This window comes from Helicoverpa zea, chromosome 8 (assembly GCF_022581195.2).
Source record: "Helicoverpa zea isolate HzStark_Cry1AcR chromosome 8, ilHelZeax1.1, whole genome shotgun sequence".
NCBI lineage: Eukaryota > Metazoa > Arthropoda > Insecta > Lepidoptera > Noctuidae > Helicoverpa > Helicoverpa zea.
Window position 1 is genome coordinate 12,135,033 of NC_061459.1, and position 26,463 is coordinate 12,161,495.

General features: G+C 36.0%; 1 protein-coding gene across 4 annotated transcripts in view; it reads right to left on the reverse strand.

Annotated features, from left to right (window-relative positions):
- The window catches only part of LOC124632450 (nephrin-like), a 271,203-nt gene that overhangs the window by 137,453 nt on the left and 107,287 nt on the right, over nucleotides 1-26,463 (reverse strand). For all 4 annotated transcript variants that reach the window (XM_047167300.1, XM_047167301.1, XM_047167302.1 and 1 more), the window contains exon 2: nucleotides 8,758-8,976. In XM_047167300.1, the coding sequence (XP_047023256.1) occupies nucleotides 8,758-8,890 (133 nt within the window). In that variant the 5' untranslated portion in view covers nucleotides 8,891-8,976. The remainder of the gene's footprint in view (nucleotides 1-8,757; nucleotides 8,977-26,463) is intronic.

Genomic DNA, 26,463 nt, shown 5'->3' on the forward strand with positions numbered 1-26,463 from the left:
AGAAAAATGGAATAGAAAAGTATATAGAGTCGCCATTAAAGAGTAATATTTCATAGTGTTGAAATAGTATGGTATTCAGTAAGTATTGACATTCGACTTCATTTTTCATTGCTACTTTTATTTCTAGTATAAACTTAAGACTTTTTTTTATAATAATAATAATACAAGCCCCGCAGGGCATCTGAGGCGGATGACGGGGAGTAGCGACCCCGCGGGGCCATATATCCGAGCGCTCCAGGGAGAGTATACTGTCCCCCATCTCCGGCCTACCGGAGTGAAGCTTAACGGGGGATAGGTCTCCCGCCTCTTGGCTTGCCTTCATCGGCCGGTCAGAGTGGAGTCGCTAGAGTAAAGTTAGCAGCCCGCTCGGAGGGTAGGGGCCTCGTGGTAAGTGGCGAGTGGGCCGGTGATGCTGGACCCACAGGGAGCGCGTGATCTGCGTTTAAAGTTCGCCGAGGTATCCTCACCCTTCAGCCGCTCATGTACCTGTTGCCCTCTTGTTGCGATTTAGCGACTGATTCCCGGGGGCCCAGTAAGTGAGTTGGCGAGTCTCCACCTGCCATTTTTACGTGTATTTATTACATTGTTATCGGCAGGTGCCATAGTTCCCGTAGTTTCCCCATTCCTAGTCCATTAGCATCCCATCACAATAGCCCAAGTAGTTTTCATCCATAGTTAGCAATAGTTAGCACAGAACCGGGGATTGTCCTTGGGTACATTTCTATAGTGTATACAGGGATAATCGTCGGTTTTGTGTTACCATTTCATTAAAGTTGTCTCAAAAGGGCTTCAGCGTGTTGGCTTCGGCCCCACGTTCGCCTCCCAAAAATCTGAGACTCTGTAGTCCCGAGGTCTAGAAGAGATAATACAATTAACTAAAGCTAAAATATACCTGTCTACGATTTGACAAAAAGAACAAGTGTTGATAGTAGCGCATTATTAGTGAGAAGATTTTAAATACTATTAAATAGATAATTTTTCCCTTCAAGAACTAAGCAAAAATTCCAAAACTTAAAATACTCTTTGCAATGAACCTTGGCTTCGCGGCTCCAACGCCATAAGCAAGGCTAAAAAGAAATCTAAATTACCCTCGTTTTTTATTGTTCTTTGTAAATATGTAAATGATGTCTAGGGGTCGCTGCTATCTGCTTAAAGATTTATTATTAAAGAATACAGTGAGAGGGTCATGGCTGTCAACGGTAGGATTTTTCGACGAATTAATTCCCAGTCATTAGGGCTCTGTTGACTGATAAAGAAAGGGTAGGTCAATATTATTCTTTTGGGAGTTTTATTTCTGGACATCTTCTGCAGTTTAAGAGTTAAATATACTGTTCCTTTTCAAATAATCGTTTCATATTTTTTCCTATTCACATTCTACTAAAATACACTTTTCACAATTTGCACAAGACTTACGAAAAAAATTCTCCATTCGATACTAATACAAAGATGCAGTGACATACGTTCTGAAATTATATTAAAACTTCAGCAGCATACTAAAATAGTCCAGACAGATATTTTTCAATAAATGTAGGAACGTGAAACTTTGCAATAACTAATGGTCCCGCTATCAAGTTTGACTATTAACTTAGTCGTTTTAGCAAAAGGCTATTTATATAAGGCTACTTTGGATATGCAGTACCTACTTCCAAACTTAAACTACGAACCTACGTTAAACTACGAACTAGTGACGCAAAAAATGCTATCGGGTTTAAAATTATTGGTGTATGTTCGTGACTTCTGTGTTTTAGAGTTTGCGTACCGTTTTCCGAAAATAAGTTTTAGTGCCTTCGTTTTAAAGTTTTGATTCAAACGATTGTGAGTCTAATTAGCGTACGGGCTAATTAGCTCTACTGAATTGATTTTCTGTGAATGGTATTTAGTACACTGATTTTTTAAATGATTGTACATTCATTTACATGTCATTAGCAATGAAATTACGATGAGTTTTATCCTCGATAGTTTCATCGAATTGGTTCAATAGGGAATTTGTTTATTTTTTACACGAGGTGCGTTATATAATAAATTTAAAATTTTGCATTAAGCTTCAGTGTAGTTTAAAAATAAAAGTTTTTGCACCATTCCTTATTATCAGAAACCTGTATGAAATTAGCCTTCTTTTAACGTATGCCTTGTCCTACAGACTCTACTTACTGCAAAAAATACTTCACTATCCTTATATTATTATGCTTTGATAGCAGTCAGTATTCATGAGTGAATCGACTTTTGAAATCTGTTTTATCATTCCTGTAGGTGAAGCATCAAATCATTAAAACGAAGACATTCCATTTTTGAAAAAGCATGTGTGAGTATATCATGTGACCAAAGAGAACGCATGACTAGCGGAGATGTCATAACGCAAAACCTTGTAAGAAAGTCGCGAGCCAAGATGAGAGTATTCAAAGACGAGGAATGTTACTAGCTCCAGCCTATTTTCAAAATAAAATCCATAGGTTGTTGTAAGGCCTGACCTACCTTCTTTATAGCATCTCCGCTATCTCTCCCTTCTCCGTACATGTGACACCAATACACCTTTAGGTATATTATTATCCACGTGAAGCATAAAACTCTCAACAAAGTCCCAAACAGCGACCTTAACGCCCCCTTTACCTAATTACTGAGAGCTGTAAACAGCAAACACATAAAATCGGAAAGTCGATAATGAAAACGACTTTGTTCTTTTTATTTCTATCTCCTTCTTTTTATTGGACATTAAGGGTCGTACATCGAGTTTGGCCCTTATCTGTCTCTCAGAGATTTATTTAGGAACCACCCCCTCCAATTTTACAGGCTTTTTGCCCGAAAAAAGAAAATTACTGTTGAGAGCGGGATTTTTAAAAGTTAATCTTAGCTGTCTTCTGTCCAAAATAATTTGTTTCAAGGCTAAAGGGATTTCGTGGGACATATTTATTTCTGTTTATTTTTACACTGATTTAAAAATATATTGCGCAATCTTATTTGTCTTTAGTGTAGACTTTTTACATGCAACGCCCAACCAGCTGCCATAAAATACAGCAAGTTTATTTCTCAGTTATTTAACCTTCCTTATTCGACACAGAATCATACACTTTATTCTCACTTAAGATAAGAAAGTATCCTGAGAAGAAAAGGCAAACGTATGGTCACTACACTCACTTTTCTTAAACCACCCTCACGGCTAACAAAGCCTGCATTAGAGGTAACACAAGAACCATTTTATGAATAGAAGTAGGGGAATCAAACGTATGGTAACATTAGTCCCTATTGTTCTCCGAGCTAGGCCGACACATCATATTGGACGTTGAGGCCTATGGTTTCCTAAGGACGGCCTTAGGCTTTGCTATAAACCGATTGTGCAAGTTTGCTGTCGAAGTGATATGGAATAGCGCATAAAAGCTGTTTATTCGTGCGAAATTTCAAACCCCATTAGCAGCTGGAATTCGCTTTTGAATTTCGAACTCTATATTAGGGGGTCACCACACAAAATGTCCGAAACCGCAGCTATTACGCCATCTCCTTCGATTTTCATTTACGTTTACAAAAAAGCGACAAAAATGAACGCAGTACCGCAGTGACGCATTACCCTGCGGCTGGTGTGGGCATCCTCTTAGAATTTTTAATCGGGCAGCGAACCGAATTTCGTTTACTTAATGATCTCAGGTTAGCTGACCTAATTTGGGTTTAATATTTCGGAAATACGAGACAGTTTATTTTTAGAACTGTTTGATATCAAAAGGAATTTGTGGTTTTTGATATCTAGAATTCTCTATCTATCTTAAATCGCGTCAATCAAAAGGTTCTTGACACCCTTTAGTTCAAAATACAACGCTACAAAAAACAAATTAGGTATTCTCACTTGTCAAATCCTTCTCCAAAGCAAAGAAAAAATAAAATAAAATATTCTACGTTTTGAAGGACATATTTTTCGCCTCTAATTCCCTATTCCATCATTTCGTGATAGCTATCGGTTCGAATAAAATTCTGTGTTGAATATTTTCGGCGTCCATTTCATCCAAACTTGATCGATTTTGAAGGGCTCTTGGGAAGTCGACAACTCTTTTTATATCATTAAAGAGTTTCAGGTCTGTCTTGGGATACAAGACAGATGTTACGTCCCGGGAAACATTATTTTTTTTGTTTGACCTACATAAATTATTCGTACTAGGTAAAATTGATCGGTGAATAAAACAGTATTTAAGTAAAAGAGTATGATTGCTATAGGAAGTGGTGGGTGATTGTCGAATCCCGTATAAGGAAATACTGCCGGCGTAAGGAAACAGTGAGTTACACAGTTGATGTTGGTAAGAGTAGCTTATGTTCGTTACGAATAAAATAAACAACAAATCATAAATATTAAAATATTTTGAGCCTAAAATCACCAAGATATGTTCTTAGATTCTTGATTTTAGACAGCTGATCTATTTAGTACCACCAGTAAAATGATATTTTCTTGTATCACTAAGAAGGATTTCTTTTTATACTAACACTATTCAACTTATCCAAACATTTGACGAAACCACACCACAAAAACCAGACCTGTACCAGCCACATCTGACCAATACTCCAAAAAATGCCACTGCAGCTTCAACCCGTCATTCCATGTAAACCTAGCCCCATATTAAGGATTAACGAACCACCGGCAGCGTGCTAATGAGCGGGCAACCATTTTCTATTAAGCGGAGCGGACACTGGCAATTAAGATGGAAAAGCGTTTAGATGAGGAAGTCCAAAGTATCAGTTTACCTATCAAGGCAGCTAAGTTTTGTTTTTGGGTTGTAATTAGTGTAGTGTTATTTGTTTTTGTTGTTATTGTTGTTTTGTAAGAGGTAAGTATGTTGGTCGGATTTTTGTTGGAATAAACCGCTAGCTTTGAGTGAGCTCAAAGTAGTACCTATTGATTTAGGAAAACATTCTCAGTCAGTTTCTCATAATCAGTATAACAATTCTGTAAGAAAAATTACATACTGGAATAGGGGCCCAGAATCAAATACCATAAAAATACACAATACACCAGCAAATATTTTTTATCTAATGTTTTAGCTATAAAGTCGAAGAAAAACGTGAGCGAGTACACATACATGCAATAAAAATGGGTCAGCGAATAAATCTGACATAAAAATATTGATAAGGCCTCCCAAAAGTTTCTCGAGTCTTCGCTTTTCTACAATACATAAGAAAAAAGACAGAAAACCCAGTGTATTATATAAACTCAAAATTATTATTTTGTCTCAAAATGATGTAATGTCAGAAAAAACATGCTTTAAAAAGCCATTAAATTATTGGAGAATTGTTTTAGTAGACTTTAAAGAAAACATGTTTTAATGTTGAAATTTTTATGGACGGTTTAACTACGATTTTCTACGTGTTCAGGATTTCAAAAGGAAACAACAAACGATCGTTTAATTGTCGTGAACCGGGTTAATGGTTTCTTAAGTAATAATATTTTTACGAAGAACTAGTAAATTATAACGATTTTATTTCGGTTTTGCAACTCTTATCTGAAACTAATGTCTGAAAAAAAAACTGAAACCTAAACTATCCTGCCTTTACAAAAAAAATCACATTAGTTAATACTTAAATAAAAATTCGAAAGATCTTGATTTATCCTACCGGTCTGATTGTTCGAAAGAGTCACCGTGGCCCTGGTACATAAAGGGCTTAAGAAGGAACATGATGGGGTTAAGTCAGTACGAGTCTGGCACTCCCTCACGCTGCACCCCAGCGGGAGATTTGATGACTTAACATAAAAAAGATCAACATTTACGCTTAGATACTACTTGCTCAAAAAAAGTGCAGTTTACTTCGGTAGTAAAAAACTTAACCTTTTAAAAATAACCTAAAACTAAACCTTCTAGATCTTTCCTTCCCAGTAAAACTGCGTACACAATGTCGTATAAACTTCATTACGATTCCGTCCATGTTCCGCCATGTTCTTTCGGACCGTCACAATGAACCAAATCTTTACTTATTAAGATACTCTGTAATAATTTTTGCGTGCCACGATTTTGGCTTCGTTATGAGCTTATTTAAAATGTATGTAGTACAGGAGTGTCGGAAAATTGTGGTGATTTTTTTGCAGTGTTTTGTAGTGGATATATCAGTGGTATGTTCACTGTATATTTAACTTGTATTAAGTAAGTGTACATAAATTAGGCAATGAGGTAAAAATGGCGTTTATCTTATTGTAGGTACTTACACACATAATCAAAACATAAATAAGTTCTTTACTATCAATTACTATTTTTACCCGTTTTTTGGCATCGGGGGCTTTAAAAGAAAGACCTCCAAATGTGTTGTTCCTCCCTTACGCGGTGTCCTGCGTGAGCGACGAACGCGACGCGACGCGACGCAACACGACGCGACGTAATGCGACGCGATGCTATACGCGACAGATGTCCTACGTGATTTTGGTCATTACTTCTCAAATCATGGAGAAGTTGTGTTACAATTTTGCTTGAAAGTTCATATTTAAAGTACAGACAGCAACAATCTTCCAACTTGTTTGTACTATAGTTCGGCCATTCAGAGAATGCGTTCCTGACACGTCGCGATTGAACTGACGACGTAACTTTGCAATGGCGTTGCAGTTACGATAAAAATATTTTTGCTGGTTGTTTACCGTTTTAACAATTGAGGAGCATTAAAACAACATTATTATATCAATAATCAATGAATGTTATAATTTTGTGCCAAACTGAGTGTCAAATAACTTGGTAAACAATATTTTTCTAAATCTATACTGCGCTATTACAAGGTTATGTCAGCGGTTTATATTTTGTAGTGCTGTGCTAAAAATAACTGGCAAGTATCGTAATCTGTTCTTATACAGTTATAATATAAAATAATACGTTTTGATTTTCTTTTTAAGAATTGGAAAATAATGGACTATAAGACTTAATTATAACTTTTATGAAAAATAAAAATAAAACTATGACCAAACCGCATTTTTATACTTAGATTAAAAATGGTAACCCCAAATGGCGTTATGGGCCGCCATTTTGTGACGCTAAAACAGTCGTCCGTTGTCGTTTCGTGCGCATAGACCACGTTTTTCAAGTGTTTTCGATCTGTTTTTATTTGATTACCCGGCTTTTGTTAGACCGAGATATCAGGATTGATTCTGTTATTGATAATAATATAATTATACATGTAGGCGAAGATGATGATGAAGACACCACCTCCTCAAGCAAATCGGAGTCTGATTAATATTCTGTTCGCACATTCAATTCAATGTACTTGTAACAAAGAATAAATAAAACAATTTTATTATATGAATATTACCTTTTTTTGGTTTCCACTTAAATAACTAAAATATAAAACAAATGATTCCGCCAATTTAAAACGAAAATAATCTTAAAATAATGCGGCGGTTCATTTTGAAGGAACGGTAACGAACTCAGTGTTATGTTGTGCCCATCACTAGTCGTGACTAACTGATAGGTGTCAGGAACGCATTCTCTGAACGGCCGAAGTATAATAAACGATTTCTTTAATATTTATGTTTTTTTTGTCCCACAACAATCAACGCTTCTGAATAGTTCGCGGTGTCGCGTCTGGTCGCCCTCAAAACAAGTACGCGTTACGTCGCGTCTCGCCGCAGACTGTCACATAGGCCGCATGTAGGGAATTCCTTTGAGTTGATCGCGTTCGTCGCGTTCGCAGCGTCGCGTCGCGTCGCGTTCGTCGCTCACGCAGGACACCGCGTTATTAACTTCGTAAGATATCTACGAGAAATCACTACAAACACACCTGAAAACCCATTCAGATTTAGCTCAACAAAATCTGTCGGCAACAGTTGACTTCCAGATTATAGTTATTCAACTCCTATAGACCGTTTATACGGGTTATCATCCTTAATAAGTCTCATTGTCTATTGTACAAATCCAAGGAACTGACGTAATTCATTCTAATCTTCAAAGCTTCCTTTTGTTTGAGCGAAATCTTTTGTTTGACTTTTTCTTGGGCCAAGGATTAAATGACAAAACCTAATGTATGAAGTGACACGGTAAATTGTTTTTGTTCAAGTGTGATACGAGTTTATTTATTACTTCATTCTGGGATAAAGATTCTTAGAATTTGGTGGAATTTGGCTAGATAGGTAGTGTCAATTTTGTATCCTATCGGATCGTTTACAGACTAACTTTTGTTTTTTATTTAGGTGCGATGAAGTTAGTTGCTGTGTCATACATTTATAGAATTCTAAGTGAATGTGTCATTGATCTTGAAATGTTATTTTTTTTTTAATATTACATTATTAAAGATGAAAACGTGTAGTCAACTAAGGCAAGTTATTAGATCCATATCAGTAATAATATTTGTCAAGGTCGTTTCACAAAGACCTTTAGAAATGAGGACCCCATCTTTGTATCAAAATTCCCGTTGTGTATCACAGATTTTGTAGGCTCGAGGAACTTATTGCGCAAAAGTGCCTCTATAAAATAAATGGGTCCGTCTTGGGTGTTCGTGGTATATACCTCTATAATTGTAAACTAACATATCTTGAACCACTGTCCACTAGTGAAAACCGCATGAAAATTCGGTTTTGAGTTTGTGAGTTAATCACTAATAAACAGGCTAACGGATGCGTTAGGTCTTTGCTTTATAATATTAAGTATTTTTTTACGATTCAGGATTACAGTTATCAGTACACAACAGCAAAAAAATCTCAGTTAATGCACATGGAAACAAATAAAAAGTAAACATAACAAGCACAAAAATAAAGTAATTACGACCACCACAAAACATAAAGTAAAGTATAATAAGTATTAGTATAGTAATTACCTGAAATAACAGTGTTCTGCGACGCCGACGGGGCGCTGGTCACGGCAAGCACTAAGAAACAAATCAATGTTCTATATATGCACACTTCTCTGTACATTTTGTTATATTTTCTAGCTAATAATAACACTAACATTAATAATAATTTACATTAGGACTATTGTAAGTTAATTTTACTAATAGACTATCAATTCGTTTAGTTGATTTCGGCGGCGCCGTGATCTGTAACAAGAGAAAAAGTATACGGTTATTATTAAAAGAAAATAACTTAAACTTATGTTTGTACTTATACATAAGAGTTACCATTTTACTTAGAAAAAAAAAATGGTCAATATTATGATTCCCAATGCACTGAGCAGATAATGTTTAATATCAATTTTTTAAACATTGTTAATAGGTATATTCATTCAAACTTTTTTGAAATAAGGAAGCATTACACAAGGTAACTGAATCTATTAAAAAGGTCAAAATGTTATTACTGTCATGTTATTTTTGACATAGGTCCTATCATCGATATCTAACCCGCATCGTTCATAAAACGACAAAAAACGCGTGTCTAAAAATCCCAAAGCACCCAAAGATCCGCAAATAAAAACATTAACGGTTAATGTGAAGAAAATTCCGCTAGATGGCGTGACGTGTCACTTAGTACGTGGCTCCGTGCCCGACTGACACCCCAACTGACACTCGATTAATTATTTCTACGTGTGTTTTTGGTGCGTACATTTTGTATGAGCCGTGAAATTTGATATTCAGCTGTGTGTCTCGTATTAAGACATTGAAGGAAATATAAACGGAAAATGACATATAACCTTGACATGATTATTGTTTTGTGTGTATCGGGTCGATTTTTGACTGTTGTTTATGTAGTCGGAAAGGAGGATATGCACGGAATATTTGTGGTTACTCACTCCTGAATAACGACAGTCCTTGGAGAGATTGACATACCTACAAACTAGACATATTGGATCGAGTGGTACCTTTTGTACCGTAAGATATTCTAACAGAAACCTTGATTGAAATCACCCAAGAGCCGTACAGTATTGTTTTAGAAATACGGGCATACCTATTAAAAGACAAGATCTTAGATACACACGTTTATTTATCAAAATGTACAGTAGGTACAGTGGTTTAGAAAATCAATTGGCTATCAATATATCAACTCCTCAACAATTTAATTCAATACCTTTAAAACAGCATCATAATCGAGAACGACACAGATTTACGAACCTCAATCGTACCAAAGGAACTCGGTGCCACGATCATAAGTTCTGAGCTCTCTCTAATTTATCCGGCAGACGTATTACTGAAATCCGTTCTCGCGTGATTCCCAAACGTTAGGTACACCAATAAAACTAGTTCGAGAACTCACCGAAGCTTTTAGGACCGCATCAGAAACATTAGGGATAAATGGAAATGGGTATTTCAAACGGAGGTTCATATTTTGTTAGAAACATGGAGAACAAAATGACTAGCGGAGGTGCCATAATGAAACTTAAGAAATAAGCGCGCTAAAATGCGGGTGTGCGGGAGACGATGAACTTAAGTGTCATCGCTCTTATACGCTTTTTTTGGAACCGATCATTTTTATTATTAAACGGTTTTATTTAGCTTACCCCGTTTGTTTTATTTATTATTTATTCATTCTTGGGTCAAATTTAGTAATTCAAATTTCACCCTCTTCCTGTCAACCGATTAATCTGAAATTTTGTATACACCTTTAATTCCGATGACAATACAATATAGTAATATCAATAACATTGTAAATCCAATATGGCCGCCGGCACAAAATGGCGGATAACGTAGATTTTATCAATCCCATCAATATGGGTATCAAATGAAAGGGCTCAACAAGCAGAATACAATATACTATAAAAAATTGAAATCCAAGATGGCGGCCGCTACAAAATGGCGGATAACGTAGGTTTCATCAATCCCATCAATATGGGTATCAAATGAAAGTTCCGCGGCCCTGGTACATAAAAGGCCTACGACGGAACAAAACGGTTTCTAGTCAAGAGTCTGACACTCCCTCACCGCTGCTGACCCACAGCAGGAGAGGTCATGTGATGATTTTTGGGGTTGTTAAAAAAAAAAGTATCTGGAAGGGCTATGTATTGAGGAATTAGATTGTAATAAATTGTCAGTTAAGAGACCGTGTAATAATGATACACTAAATGAATTAGATAGAATGAGGAATATTCGGTACGCATTTTCATTAAATACTAAAAACTAGAAAATAAAAAATCGGTAAAAAAACTTTTAAGAAAATAAAAAAATAGTTACTTACCTGTCAACCTACGTAGGTGGTCCCGGTCATATTAAACTAAAATAAAAACGTGGGGCCCCTGTGAAATCCTACCTATGGCAAAGCATATCTTTATACTTTGGTAGATCATGAGCTCGGCGTTCGCTGGTGAAGCCGCTACGGCTGATTATTGATTGTCAAAATCTCCAGTTACGATTATAGTAAGTCGATGCAATCCACACCTATTATACCTCTAGAAGAAAGTACTACAGCAATAGTTAATGGGCCCCACGTTTTTATTTTAGTTTAATATGACCGGGACCACCTACGTAGGTTGACAGGTAAGTAACTTTTTTTTTATTTTCTAGTTTTCAGTGCACATAAGATAAAACCGTTTAACTTAAAAGTTTTTTTACCGATTTTTTTTTTAAATACCAATGTTAAAGAACCCGGAAGCCTCGTTAGTCCACTCGTACATAAGTGATCGTTTTGGTCGTGCTCGCCCTATGTATTTGACCTAGAAGAAGGCTTGACCTACCTGCAACATAGCAACTCCACTCTCTTTCCTTACTCCGTGGCTACAACCGACTCAGGGGTTGATAGTTTCCTAATTGATTCGAAACGTACTATATTTTAAATTTAAATCTGCGGTTTGTTGACCTTGACTTTAAAAGGTTGGGTAAAGGTTGGTTTGTAATTAAATAAATGATAAACCCTTGATGAAGGTCAGTTTATGGTTTTGTGTGTTTTTCTTCTTAATGAATATTATGAAGTTAGATTTATTTTAAAATACGGGGAATAATCATATCGTATTTTGAACGAAAATTATTCTCATCCCATGAAGCCGTTAGTAAAATACTGAAATATTTACTCTTGCGGTTAAAAGAGTTAACTACAGTTAAATTTGGTTTTAAAGAAGTATTTTATTTTATTTTGCTGAGTGAAGTAGTTTATTTGTAAAGAGCTCTAAACTAATAAAAATATAAAAAACTGCGTGTTTGATAAATATGTAAGTATAATAAACTGTTTGCTCTTTAAACACAAAAAGAGTTTAGTTAATTAGAAAGCTATGTTAACAAAATACAAATGTAATATTTTCAAGAACATTTATTTACAGTTTCGTATTATAACTTCGAAATGTTACAGTAATTTAATTTAGCGGCTAACAAGTTATTTTAAGTTCGGCTAAATTATTCAGTATTGTGTGCCAGTTAATGGCATAACATGTGCTAATTTATTAACATATCTCGGATATAATTATTGGGTATATTTTATGCAAATGTGCCAGTGTGATCTCCTTTCAGTTGTTTTGCTTTTGTTGAATATAAAGACCAATTATAATTATATGATTTATTGGTAACAATACATGACTGTGAAATATATCATTATGTGCGAATGATGCAATTATAACAATGTGTTTCTATGTAAAACGGTGGGATTAATTATATTATTATGTATTTTTGTAAATACCTGTATAATAATAATTCGTATAAAAATTATTAAAATATAGTCATTTATTTATTTAGAACATATAATTTACATTTTTAAATATTAAATACTAGCTTCTGCCCGCGACTTCGTACGCGGATCCTGTCCCTTATGCCAGCGACTATGGGGTCAGCAAAATCAAACATCTGAATAGTCGCAATAGACGTGACCATAGGGATAAAAGTAGTGATTCTAATTAGACCGCATTTAAGTTGTGTGTGGCAAAAATATTACACGTAGGTATTATTTCGTAAAAAAACATTAAATAGATGACAAAGTCGTGGTGACTTAGTGGAATTCGTGGTGGTTTAGTGGGTAGAGAACCAATCTCTCAAGTATGAGCGTGCGTCTTTGATTCCAGGTCTGGCAAGTGCCTGCCAATGCAACTTTTCTAAGTTCGTATGTACTTTCTACGTATATTTTGGATACCAATGACCGTTATTTGGAGGGGATGTTAAACTGTAGGTTCCGACTGTCATTGAACATTCTTGGCAGTCGTTATGGGTAGTCAGAAGCCAGTAAGTCTTACCAAGGGGTAACCGGGTTGTGGAGGTCAGATAGGCAGTCGCTCCTTGTAAAACACTGGTACTCAGTTGCATCGTGACTGGAAGTCGACCCTAACATAATTGGGACAAAGGCTCTTGAGATAATAACGACAATAATAATGAGATATATGCACCGCAAGACATCTGAGGCTGATGACGGGGAGTAGCGACCCCGCGGGGCTATATATACTGAGTTCTCCAGGGAGAGTATACTGTCCCCCATCTCCGGCCGGTCGGAGTGAACCATGACGGGGGTAGGTCTCACGCCTCTGGCTTGGCTTGGCCGTCCAGAGTGGAGTCGCTAGAGCAGGATTAGTGGCCCTGCTCGGAGGGTAGGTGCCTCATGGTAAGCACAGGGAGCGCGTAATCCGCGTTTAAAGTCCGCCGAGGTATCCTCACCCTTCAGCCGCTCATGTCCCTATTGCCCTCTTGTTGCTATTCAGTGACTGGTTACAGTAAGTGAGGTGGCGAGTCTCCACCTGCCGTTTTTACATGTACCTAATACATTGTCATCCACTAACATCCCATCAAAATAGCCCAAGTAGTTTTCCTCCATAGTTAGCAATAGTTTAGCACAGAACCGGGGATTGTCTTTTTTTTAACGACGTCCACCGGGGATTGTCCTTGGGTTCATTTCTATAGTGTATAAAGGGATAATCGTCGGTTTTGTGTCACCATTTCATTAAAGTTGTCTCAAAAGGGCTTCAGCGTGTTGGTTTCGACCCCACGTTTGCCTCCCAAAAATTTGGAACTCTGTAGTCCCGAGGTCTGGAAGAGATATACAAAATAATAATGAAGATAAAACGCAACAAAGTTAGAGAGTGGAGGCTCGTGACGCCACGTCTAGGTATGTAAAATTTGTACTAAGCAGTGACTTAACACGAAATTCAAGCGTTGTTGTATCTTCGTTATTATTTGTTTGTGAGAGAGAGAAAAGAAAAATGCGTGTCCATTATTTTAGGGTTATCTAAAAGACGGACTAATTACTTATTTTGATTCACTATACCTATTTCATAACATTCATTTCTATACATTTCAAGTGTAGTATTGCTCTTGAAGTTCCACATCAGGTGTTCCAGATCTTCGATGTTTACACGTCAATAGAGAGTGCTTATCAGATTGAACAACTTTTGCTAAAACGTCATACCTCTATATGCTATAGTCTAGCTGGGCCCCTGGAGTTCCACATCAGGTGTTTTAGATCTTCAATTTGTATAAGTCAATAGAAAGTGCTTATCAAATTAAACAACTTTTGCTAAAACGGCATACCTGTATATGGTACAGAGAAGCTGGGCTCTTGGGGTTCCACATCAGGTGTTCCAGATCTTAAAATTTATAATCTCAGCTGAAAATGCTCATCAAATGAAACAATTTTTGCCACGGCACCATATTTGTATCTCTTATAGTTTTATTGGTCTGTTGGAGTTCTGCATCAGGTCTTCAAGTTTCGAAGATAAATTATAGCCTATATGTTGACCAGGCCTAATACTGATACAACAAAGAAAAAATCATTGAAATCCGTTCAGTAGTTCGGAAGATTAGCGTGTACAAACAAACAGACATACAGACATACAGACATACAGACATACAGACAAACAGACAGAATTTTTTTTTTGGATTTGTGCTCCATTACTGTTTCTAAACCCCACCCAATTATTATTTTTTTAATATATTCAATGTACAGACACAGTTTTTTTACAGATTTATTATATGTATATAGATAAAAATAAAAAACATTTAAAAATATAAAAAATAGGTTGCCACCGATATCGGGCACAGGGTCCAAGGTACCGGTGGTTAGGGTCCCAGAGACAGAAACCTCCTCACAATACGTGCCGTATCAAGGAGTACTGCCTTCTGAATCAGTCCCTTGATCCAGCCGCCCAACGAGAGCCTCCTGAGGTGTTCGTCGAGGCTCTTGGCTATTAAACCATTGGCCGTAACGACAATCGGCACAACAACAGCCGTGTCGACACTCCACATGGCGACAACCTCGTGCGCTAAGTCGAGATATTTTATTTGTTTCTCTTTCTCAGCTTTCACAAGGTTCTCGTCATGCGGAACGGCGACATCGACTATCATCGCGCGGCGCGCTAATCGATCTATCACCACAATATCAGGCTTATTGGCTACAATAGTCCTGTCAGTGATGATAGATCGATCCCAGTACAACGTGATATGGTCCTTTTCGAGAACTGGGTCGGGTGCATACTTGTAGTACGGTACCTCAAGGTCTACAAGGTTGTATTGCAGAGCAAGCTGCTGGTGGATGATCTTGGCCACTTGATTATGTCTGTGCAAATATTCACCATTAGCCAAACGAGAACAACCAGATATAATATGTCTGATAGACTCACCCGGATGGTGACATGCCCGACATATGTCAACCGTCCCGTCTTTCACGATATATCTCCGGTAGTTATTCGTAAGGATAACTTCGTCCATAATTGCACATACAAACCCTTCGGTTTCTCCAAACAAGTCACCGAAGCGTAGCCAAGATACGGACGCTTTGAAGTCTACATCGGGGCCATGAAGAGCCCCGAAGAAGCGTCCGTGTAGCTGTTTGCTCTGCCATACCTCCCTGCGATCGTGGGTAGTTAGTACGACAGGTTTGCGCCAGTTCTCATTTGCCAACGACAGCGGGGTGAGTCCTCTGTCCACTGCCACCATATCACGGTGCATACCCACGTCGCTTTTGAGAAAATATTCTCTGAGACTGCACACCTCGCGGTTGTGGAGCGTCTTTGCATTTAAAAAGCCTCGGCCTCCACATTTCCGTGGGATGTACAGTCTCATCACTGACGATCGTGGGTGATGCATTCGTTCTGCGGTCAGCAGTGTGCGGACTTTCCTATCCAGGGCGTCCAATTCAGTTTGAGTCCATTTGAGTATGCCGAAAGAGTACATCAGGACTGGCATGACCCAACCATTAAAGGCGCGAACCTTGTTGCCTCCCGATAAGGAACTTTTCAGGACCTTATTCAGGCGGCCAAAGAAACGCTCCCGTAATGACTGTTTCATGACAGCCACATTGATGCCTAACCCCTCCGCCATACCCAAGTATTTATATGTATCGTTTGCGGAGAGTGATCTCAGGTTTATAGAATCTGAGAGTTGTACTCCCTCAGATTCCACAATTCCCCCTCGCTTTACATGCATGACTGCACATTTGTCCACACCAAATTCCATCCTGATGCAACTACTGAAAGTTTCAGTGACCTTCAGTAGCTTCATCAGCTGCAATTCTGTGGTGGCAAACAGTTTCAGATCGTCCATGTAAAGCAAATGGGATATATATTAAAATTATTATTAAGTATTCGTCGTATAAAAAAGTCGTGGTGGCCTAGTGGGCAAAAGAACCAACCTCTCGAATATGAGGGCGCGGGTTCGATTCCAGGTCAGGCAAGTACCAATGCAACTTTTCTAAGTTTGTATGTACTTTCTAAGTATATCTTAGACACCAATGACTGTGTTTCGGATGGCACGTTAAACTGTAGGTCCCGGCTCTCATTGAAAATCCTTGGCAGTCGTTACGGGTAGTCAGAAGCCAGTAAGTCTGACACCAGTCTAACCAAGGGGTATCGGGTTGCCCGGGTAACTGGGTTGAGGAGGTCAGATAGGCAGTCGCTTCTTGTAAAGCACTGGTACTCAGCTGAATCCGGTTAGACTGGAAGCCGACCCCAACATAGTTTGGGAAAAGGCTCGGAGGATGGACCTGTATAATAATAATTAATTTAATATCATAATATGGATTTCAAAATAAATAGGTATTTGAAACTACATTTTCATTATCACGTGAATAACATTAAATTCTTTATATAAAACTAAAAAAAAAAAAAACAAATTCGATTGATGCTGAGAATCACTCCTTAAGGTCCCAAATTTTACTAGTTTGTAATATTAGTAGATACAATACATAGTATACAAAAAGTATACACAACAACAAATATCAGACCAAAATAGTTATGGCACTATTCCTCTAATACTCTCACTAGGGAATTATACATACATTGTAACCGACCAACGTCAGACCAAATACATAGTTCAGAACATAAATTATTTTACTACCAATATGGTATCGAAATCACTGCCTAAGGTACTACAAAGTTACACAATATAGCTAATGTTGTAAAGTTTTCAGTTGAATATTGACTCATTAAATTGTTGAGACTGCCCTTAGGGTAACGGACGGGAGTAGTGTTCCAATGTTTAGGGTATGTTCACACGTGTGTGGTTATTGGCGCGCGTTTTTTTCTATTTAATTAGAATAGTTTTGAGATTGTGTGTCTTTGAAGACGCATCGGAAGTGAATAGCTTAGTTATACATAATTGCCAGTCTATGAAAAGAAAAATAAGAACGCCAAGGTGCCGCAGATTATGTGTAAAAAGTTATTAACCTATCAATACACATGTCCATCCACGAATTGTGGTATTTTTTTCAAAGCTACAAAGTACACCAGGTATGTTTAATGAATACAAGGTACAACCGTAGCTGTGGAAATAAATATGTTTACCAGTTAATTCATGTAGTACTTATGAACTGAAAAGGCTTTCCTAATCCGATTAACGCACGATAAACGCATGACGTATGAAAGAGCCTTTACAAAACATGTTTGATAGCCAAAATGTCAATTTTAGTCTCGTAACTTGATAGGTTTGAGAGACGCTTTTCGGCTTTCTCGAAGTTTCTGGTATGTTATTTACTTTGAACTGGCTTTTATATTGGTTCGATAAACTCTTAAGTAAATAAGATGATCGATAACTTTTGTTACGGCTGAGAGTCTTGTTGGTCAAGTGGTATTAAGCGGCTCTGCTTGGTAGAAGGTTTTTAGTTCGATTACTTGGTCGGTGAAGGTTTTGGAATTTTCCATGTGGAAATTTGTAGTCTGAATTATCTTGACAGACCAGCTTTTCTATATTATGAGAGTACTATCTGTTTTTCCGAGGTTTCACCCGCGTCCCTTATGAATTACTGCCCATGGCCTAATAAAATATATATTCTATGTCTCTCTGCAATAGCGAAAATAATTCTGCAAATCAGTTCAGTAGTTTCGGAGCCTAAAGAGGATTTTTTTGTTTGTTTGTACCCACAAAAATACAAAATAATCCTCTTTATTTTATTTGTACAGATTAATATAAAAATCTCTTTACTAATCACTCTTCTACGTACAACACTGAAACGAGCATGATGTTTGTACAATACCGGCAACCGCTACGCCACAGCGCGTAGGCGGCGTAGCGGTTTCGTAATAATTACGTAGCTATTCGTAGCACTACATACTCAATTTGTCGAGATCATTGGATTTAAACGTTTATTTTCTTTATGTACTTAACTATTATTAACTCTGTTGAATTATTGTCTTAGCCAAAACAACCGAAAATAAATATGGGTGAAAATTAACAGCTTATACCACCAAAATAAATGAATGAAATAAAATAAAAGACAGTCGAAGAATATGAAATTCATCAGGTCACTTGGAGTAACAAAATTAAGGCCATCAGTCATCACTGCGGCACTCGATACAAATGACAAGACACATAATAATGCGTACGTAAAGACTTTTGTGGTCCTACTTCGCAATAGTATATACATTGTTATTTTTTGAGTTATATATAGAGAATACATAATAGGTACGAGTGTGCCAAATCAGCTAGTAGTTTAATTCACGGGTCTTTCGTATTGTTGTGGGTCAAAACTCCACCTTAAAATGATCCGTGAGGACCATTTACTAACTCTGAGGATCTAAAAATATGATAAAAACCTGTGCACAAAATTAAATTCAAAGCTGACACTGCTACTAATTAACGCATCCCATGTGAGCAAAATAACATTATTACAAGGAAATCAAAGCTCTCTTTACCCATTACTAAGCCAGCTAACCATTCTTCTTTTATTGGCATCTTAATATAACAAAGACTCTGATAATGTTATCAGAATACTCAAGAGAATATTATCAAGTTCTATAAAGCACATTAACAGGTATTGTTTTGTCGTTCTTTCAGTATTCAGGATACTCACATTAAATCTGAAGCGACTATTTTCAGTATCAGACTGCGTTATCTGAAATTCTTAAAGGCTCCAAATGGTTTTGATAACGAAAGTCAATGTTTGGGTAAGTTGGCTTCGGTGAGATTGAAAATACTGAAATAGGCGTTTTGTATAGTTGAGGCCGAAGATTTTGCATGGGATGAAGTTCCCGTGTTTGAAATACACGCTAAATATTGAAACTATTTGAGCATCTATAAGAGCGCCTTGTAGCTGTTTCATAAGGCATTTATAGTAAAAGGTAAATTAAGGTGTAGACCGTTTCTAAGCATAATTTTTAGGATCGTAATCTGCTCAATATATTGACATCAGACTTTAATAAAGACCTTCTACACCTTTTACATTATTAAGAGAATATAGACCTTATATAGTGTAAAATGGCCAAAGCAAACGAGCTTGATGTTCAATGCTATTCGCAGCAGCACTAAAATAAATATGCTCGAACCTTAATGTAGGTTAAAAACAGTAAAAATTATATTCAAAACACACCGTAATTTTTCAGTCTTACCCTTAAAATTCCGGATGTTCTAATCTTTTTTGAAGCATAGCCGAGGACGTCAACCTGCCGTGGTTATGCAAATTTATCACGGCCAGACTCCTTGACTTGTTTATTTTGATTTCAAAAATATTCATGACAAAAAACGTCGGAGCACGAAACGTTTTTGTTACGCAATTTTCGTCATACGTTTGACGAATGACGTATAGAGAAGGAAAATGTCTTTGGCGAAACGAGGGTTTAAACTGACAGACCGATGAATTATTTATGTAATATTTGAAGGAATGAGTTGCGGTCATAGCAACTGTAACCTTAGTGTCCGTATGTATGATATAATACCTATATCGACAAGTATTGGACAGCTGTAGTACTTTTGTAGGTGCACCAGGTACAAGTTAGAAGTTGTAAATGTGTACCTTTTTACATTTCTTACAAAAACATTTAACAGGTAAGATTGAGTTTTGTGTTTCCAAATTTTTTTTGGTAAGTCTAGGCAAGGTTCAACGATGGCAAAAAGTTTTAAAAGCAATGATTATTATAGAATAATAGGTACTTTTTATAATTCATTCTTTATTTATTTATCACAAAAGTATGTACAGAGCTTTTTACAAAAAATAATATTATAAAAGAAGTGTTTACACTAAAACTAAAAAGCGGCATAATACTCCTCACCCTTTCAGTTTATTTTTAGAATCTTTATTTTTCAAGCCTGTGTTTAAGTTATTTTTATACTAAGACTGTCTAGATTCTACTTCATGTTTATATGAAAATATTCATAGTTATGTTAAGCCACTAATCAAGGTAAGGAAGTAGTTAGTCAGACCACGGAAGCACTCCTTCTTGATGATAAGTTGAGAAACCCTCTGTGTATATAATTATGTTTATTTTTGTCTAACCTTCACTTCTTCAGGGAAAAATATATTTAGTGCTTTAGAATAAAGTGTGTGTGTTATTATTAATATTCCATTTATATCAAAATATATAAATATGACGACTGTGACCGTACGGAATCGGTTTTTAAATAAACATCTTTCGCTATCAATAACTATTCTTTTTTTAATAACTATAAAACTCAACAAAATAAAAATATACGTATCTATAAAACTTATTTAACTATAACTTGACAAAGTTTTTGCACTGAATAAAATTTATTCCTGTATATTGCAACTGGACAAAGTTTTTTTTTTTCGTTTTAAAGTACTTATTTAAGTTGTTCCCTTAATTAAGATACCTCGGTAAACAACTGTTTCGTATTTAGGTCATGTGCCTTTTACCTGTTTTAAATGATAAACTCACGTATAATAATATTGGAAATTAATCACAACATTTAATATGTAATTTATAATCCCGTGCAGAGGTTTATAAGTGCACTTCTGACAGATTGTGAAAATGTATAATTTTAACAAATATTTTAGGCACTGCAATATTTTATTTTGTCAAACGAGGGCATTTACATTTGATTGAAAATATGAATAATGATTGTGTATTGTATAATCTTAGCTATACAAGTGCATATAGTAATAGAATATTTTTAAATCCATAATCAATATTATTGTTAATGGCATTCCTGTTGTAACAAAATAATGTATTATTGGCTGTTTAATATTCAAAAGTGTATACATTAATTATTTAACCATTCTACTCAATATATGGAACATGTTTTTTTTTTAAGTTAAAAAAAAATAACAATACATTCGAAACAAAATCGATTAAAAACCGTTTTATATCGAGAAGCCAACTTTCACGATCGTTAGGAAGTTACAGGAAGAATATTTATCAGGTGAGATCGATGCACTTTTGACATAATGTCTTTGTTGCATCAAACGAAGCGAGAACGTTAACTTAAGGCCCCGACTAAGAATACGGCACTCTCGAGCGTTGTAAAGGAATTCTGCGTGACTATAGATACGTCACGGAGTAAGGAAATACGTGCGGAGATGCCATTATGCAGGTAGGTCAGGGGCCTTCTTGTAGGTCAAATTCGTGCAGTGTGCATGAGCAAAAGGATCAGTTACGACTGAACTGTCGAGCTATTCGGGTGCTTTGAGACATCTGTCAAAAATTTTTGGTATTACAAAAAATGGTCGGGTCCAAAGAAGGCGTATACGAGCGGAGACATTAACGTTCTTCATGCAACGAACACCCGCATCCTGGCGCGATACTTTCTTAGAAGATTTTGCGTTATGACATCTCCGCTAGTCACTTTATTCTCCATGATACGTACCTACACTTGCATGAGCCAGTCGCGTGACTCATAAAATTGTAAGAATATTTCGAGTTTATAAACGAGCTGACAATGTGGTGTTTTTACTATTATAGGTATAATGTATGTGGTGTGTAAGCCGCTTCAAGTGGTGCTGATTTGATGTATGTACTGTTTAAGTTACGTGAGAAATGCTCGTATTGAAATGCAGTCTTTTGAATGTTAGGTACTTAGTGTGGTGTTTATGTGAGGTTTGCATACTACTAGAACTTTATTTTTATTTTCTTTTGATATTGTCACTTTTCAAATAAAAACAACAAAGCTTAATGGAAACTTTATTAAGATTTATTTTTGATTATAAGTCAAATGAGCAGTTTTTTCTACAAATTGTCTTATTTACAATTTTAGCTGTTTGTAACTACTATCTCCGTAAAAACAGCAAAATCGCTACAATCACTTTTGAGGGGAAAAAATAGAGAACAAAACAAATTAAAGATTCTTTTGTCTTCCTTCCCAATTTGTACATAACATAAATCATTCTTATCTAAACGCTACACCGAATGATACATTTAATACCAATAGCAAGCCAAAAGATTACGCCAAAACGACTTGCGACATGCCAAGACTACCCTCTCTTCATAGATTTGGGTTAACGACAAAATGATTTTAAGTTACATTTCCGAGCGTTGCGGCCGATCGCAGCCACGCACGAAAGCCGCATGCGGCCGACGATTGATTATGCGACAAAAGTTACGAGAATGAGAATGTATGGCGCCTTTTCAGAGGTATGCGACACACAGGAGTAGCTGACGTCACTCGACATGCCACACATTCTCTGACTGCTGTCAGCTGCGATCGGAAGCCTGTCACGGAAGTAAACCTTTGCGAATCCCAACCTTCTACAATAATCGAATATTTCAACGGAATAGGCAATTATATCGTCATCTCCAATTCCATTGCGGGATTATGTTGTATGAAATTTGAATAATTTTGCATTGTGATTTGACATTTTGATGAAATAAACAGTTCTCTACGCAGGGAATATGCTGTGAATTTGATTTTCTGACTATTTTCGTACGTTTGATACGGGGTTTGACGTCACTGCAGTGAACCTAGTTCTGTTGTTCTATTTAAGGTATCCTTATATTTTTAGATTTTTCTCATCATTTTAGAAACGATTAGATATAGAGCTGTCAACGTATACAGGGTTACTGGTAAGTAGACCGCATCCTTTCAGGAGGTGATAGTATAGGTCAATACGGACAAATTTGACCCTGGGATACACTGGGCAAAAGTTAACCCGTTTCAAGATAATCGAATTTTAAGATCTTTTCTTTACAAGTCGTCTAGGTACACGTATACATTTTTATTACTAGTTAAAAGTCTCGTTTTTGCGGATTTTTGTGTGTTTTGTGGCTTTTTGGATAGCTAGATAAATGTAGATGTTTTTTAAGTATTCTGCACAAAAAAATGAAGAGTAATATTTTTGAGAAAATATCTACTAAAAAAGTAATTGCTGTTCGCTATAATTTCCTCTGTGATTTGTACAGTTTTATTGTTTGTTATTATGAAATGATTCATCTTCTATCCAAAAACACACAAAAATCCACAAAAACAAGACTTTTGACTAATAATGAAAATTTATACGTGTACCTAGACGACTGATCTTGAAATTCGATTATCTTGAAACGGGTTAACTTTTGCCCAGTGTATCCCAGGGTCAAATTTGTCCGTATTGACCTATACTATCACCTCCTGAAAGGATGCGGTCTACTTACCAGTAACCCTGTATATCTGTGACCTTTTACCCTCGTCAAATCTACGGATACAACTAATTATATTTTTCCTTTTGAAGCTAACCTACGTCGATTTTTCATAGATTCTATTTGAGAAGTATGTTAATTGCTACAGACATTTCAAGTACGAAGAGATTTGTATCAGACATTTCTCAGGACTATGCAGCTATTTGAAACAAGGAATATAATATGTAAGTGTTGTAGTTTAACCGAGCTCAAAGCTCAGACATCGGAGATGTAATATTTGGTGCAATCCAAGTGACTTAACACCCAACTTACTTGCAATTCTGGTTGTATTAAATCTGAAATTCTAAGAGGTGTAAGTTGTATTTAAAGAGGAATATACAATGCAAGAAAGTCATCATCATAGTCATCGTGGCAATCATAGTGGCAAATTTTAATAATATGGTATGGTTTTTATGGCCTTAATTAATCATAGCTTACTTGACCCGATAGATTTTTTGACCGTAATGCGTTACGTCTTTTACAATATTGTGGGAATAATATCAAAAGTCATGCAAAAAGAAATACCAAAACAAGGCTTTAACCGCTTTACAAGACCAGAAGATAGTCCTAACACGCCGTATTACTGTAGCATAACTTCGTACACATAAATCGCAGGTCGTTGGACAATAATGCCTTTAAATGCCAACATCATACGAAATGTTAAGCAATAATAATTATTCATATCTAAAACTAAAATACAACTCCAACATTTTGGTTACATCGCGGTCGGCTAAAGTGTAATATTGCCTAAGTTTTTCATCCCCGAGCGGTCACCGGGACGGCCTATTAAATTTTCCACGCTTTCAGTGAATTTTTAATATTTTGTAATAATTCAGTCCACTAGAAGATTATTATTAGTTCGGCCTTCAAACGGCTGAGGGACTTTCGAGAAATAATTAAAACGTGGCTTAATCTGTAAATCATTGTTTGTTGTTAACTTATATTGGGTATAAATTTTCTGAGTTTTTGATAGGTACCTAATAATATATTCCCGTACAAAATATTTAACATTTTCACCTTTGATATTTTGCTCAAGAATTTTAATATTATAATAATTTGTTTTTCATAATCTAGATGTTAAAATCTAGCCCTATACTGAAAAGCCATACAGATGATCCATATATTTGCAATCATAACAGACATTTTACAAGTTCCCATTCCAACAGAAGCTTTGTCTCTCAACAACATTATCATGAAGCTATAAAAAATTTGAGCACAAAAAAGCACAGAAACACAACCTTTCAACAAACTCTTTACTCCAACATTTAACATAAAATTACATAATTTTACATAGAAACTCGACTATGTCTTAGAATATCGAATAAATCAAAAGCATTTAAATTCAATTCGATGTTTCAGCACTCGATTCATCCACATTGTACTCGATTCTGAAGTTCTCGTTTCGTATCGATGCTGGCATGTGTTTAGAATATATAATTAATCTACAGATTGGCTTTATGTTCATATGCTGCGATAGTTCGGAAATGTTTAAGTTGAACGTGTGAATTATGCTTAAGTTTAAGTTTCGAAATGGTTTAACAGAGCTAGGTTAGGAATTAATTTGTGAAAGAGTTGAAAATAATAAGACGGTCTTTTTTATTATCATCGTTTCCTACTGCCCTAATTTTAATTTCTTATTTCTTATATCCTAATACCATTTCATGTAATGTGTACAACCAAAAATCACAATATTATTTTAATGTAACATTAACCTGGGTATATTATTTATCCGCGTTTTTTGATAACTTAGTCGTCAAGTATATTTGGAAAAAAAAAATGTAATGACTTAGTTTCAATGTGATTCTCAACTTATTTCACAGAACGTGGTAAAACCGATAGATATATAACCAATACCTATCTAAACAACTAAAATTCTAAACTCCAATGTTATCGTGCCCAAAAACATGAAACGCACTATAGTTCGGCCATTCAGAGAATGCGTTCCTGACACGTCGCGATTGAACTGACGACGTAACTTTGCAATGGCGTTGCAGTTACGATAAAAATATTTTTGCTGGTTGTTTACCGTTTTAACAATTGAGGAGCATTAAAACAACATTATTATATCAATAATCAATGAATGTTATAATTTTGTGCCAAACTGAGTGTCAAATAACTTGGTAAACAATATTTTTCTAAATCTATACTGCGCTATTACAAGGTTATGTCAGCGGTTTATATTTTGTAGTGCTGTGCTAAAAATAACAGGCAAGTATCGTAATCTGTTCTTATACAGTTATAATATAAAATAATACGTTTTGATTTTCTTTTTAAGAATTGGAAAATAATGGACTATAAGACTTAATTATAACTTTTATGAAATATAAAAATAAAACTATGACCAAACCGCATTTTTATACTTAGATTAAAAATGGTAACCCCAAATGGCGTTATGGGCCGCCATTTTGTGACGCTAAAACAGTCGTCCGTTGTCGTTTCGTGCGCATAGACCACGTTTTTCAAGTGTTTTCGATCTGTTTTTATTTGATTACCCGGCTTTTGTTAGACCGAGATATCAGGATTGATTCTGTTATTGATAATAATATAATTATACATGTAGGCGAAGATGATGATGAAGACACCACCTCCTCAAGCAAATCGGAGTCTGATTAATATTCTGTTCGCACATTCAATTCAATGTACTTGTAACAAAGAATAAATAAAACAATTTTATTATATGAATATTACCTTTTTTTGGTTTCCACTTAAATAACTAAAATATAAAACAAATGATTCCGCCAATTTAAAACGAAAATAATCTTAAAATAATGCGGCGGTTCATTTTGAAGGAACGGTAACGAACTCAGTGTTATGTTGTGCCCATCACTAGTCGTGACTAACTGATAGGTGTCAGGAACGCATTCTCTGAACGGCCGAA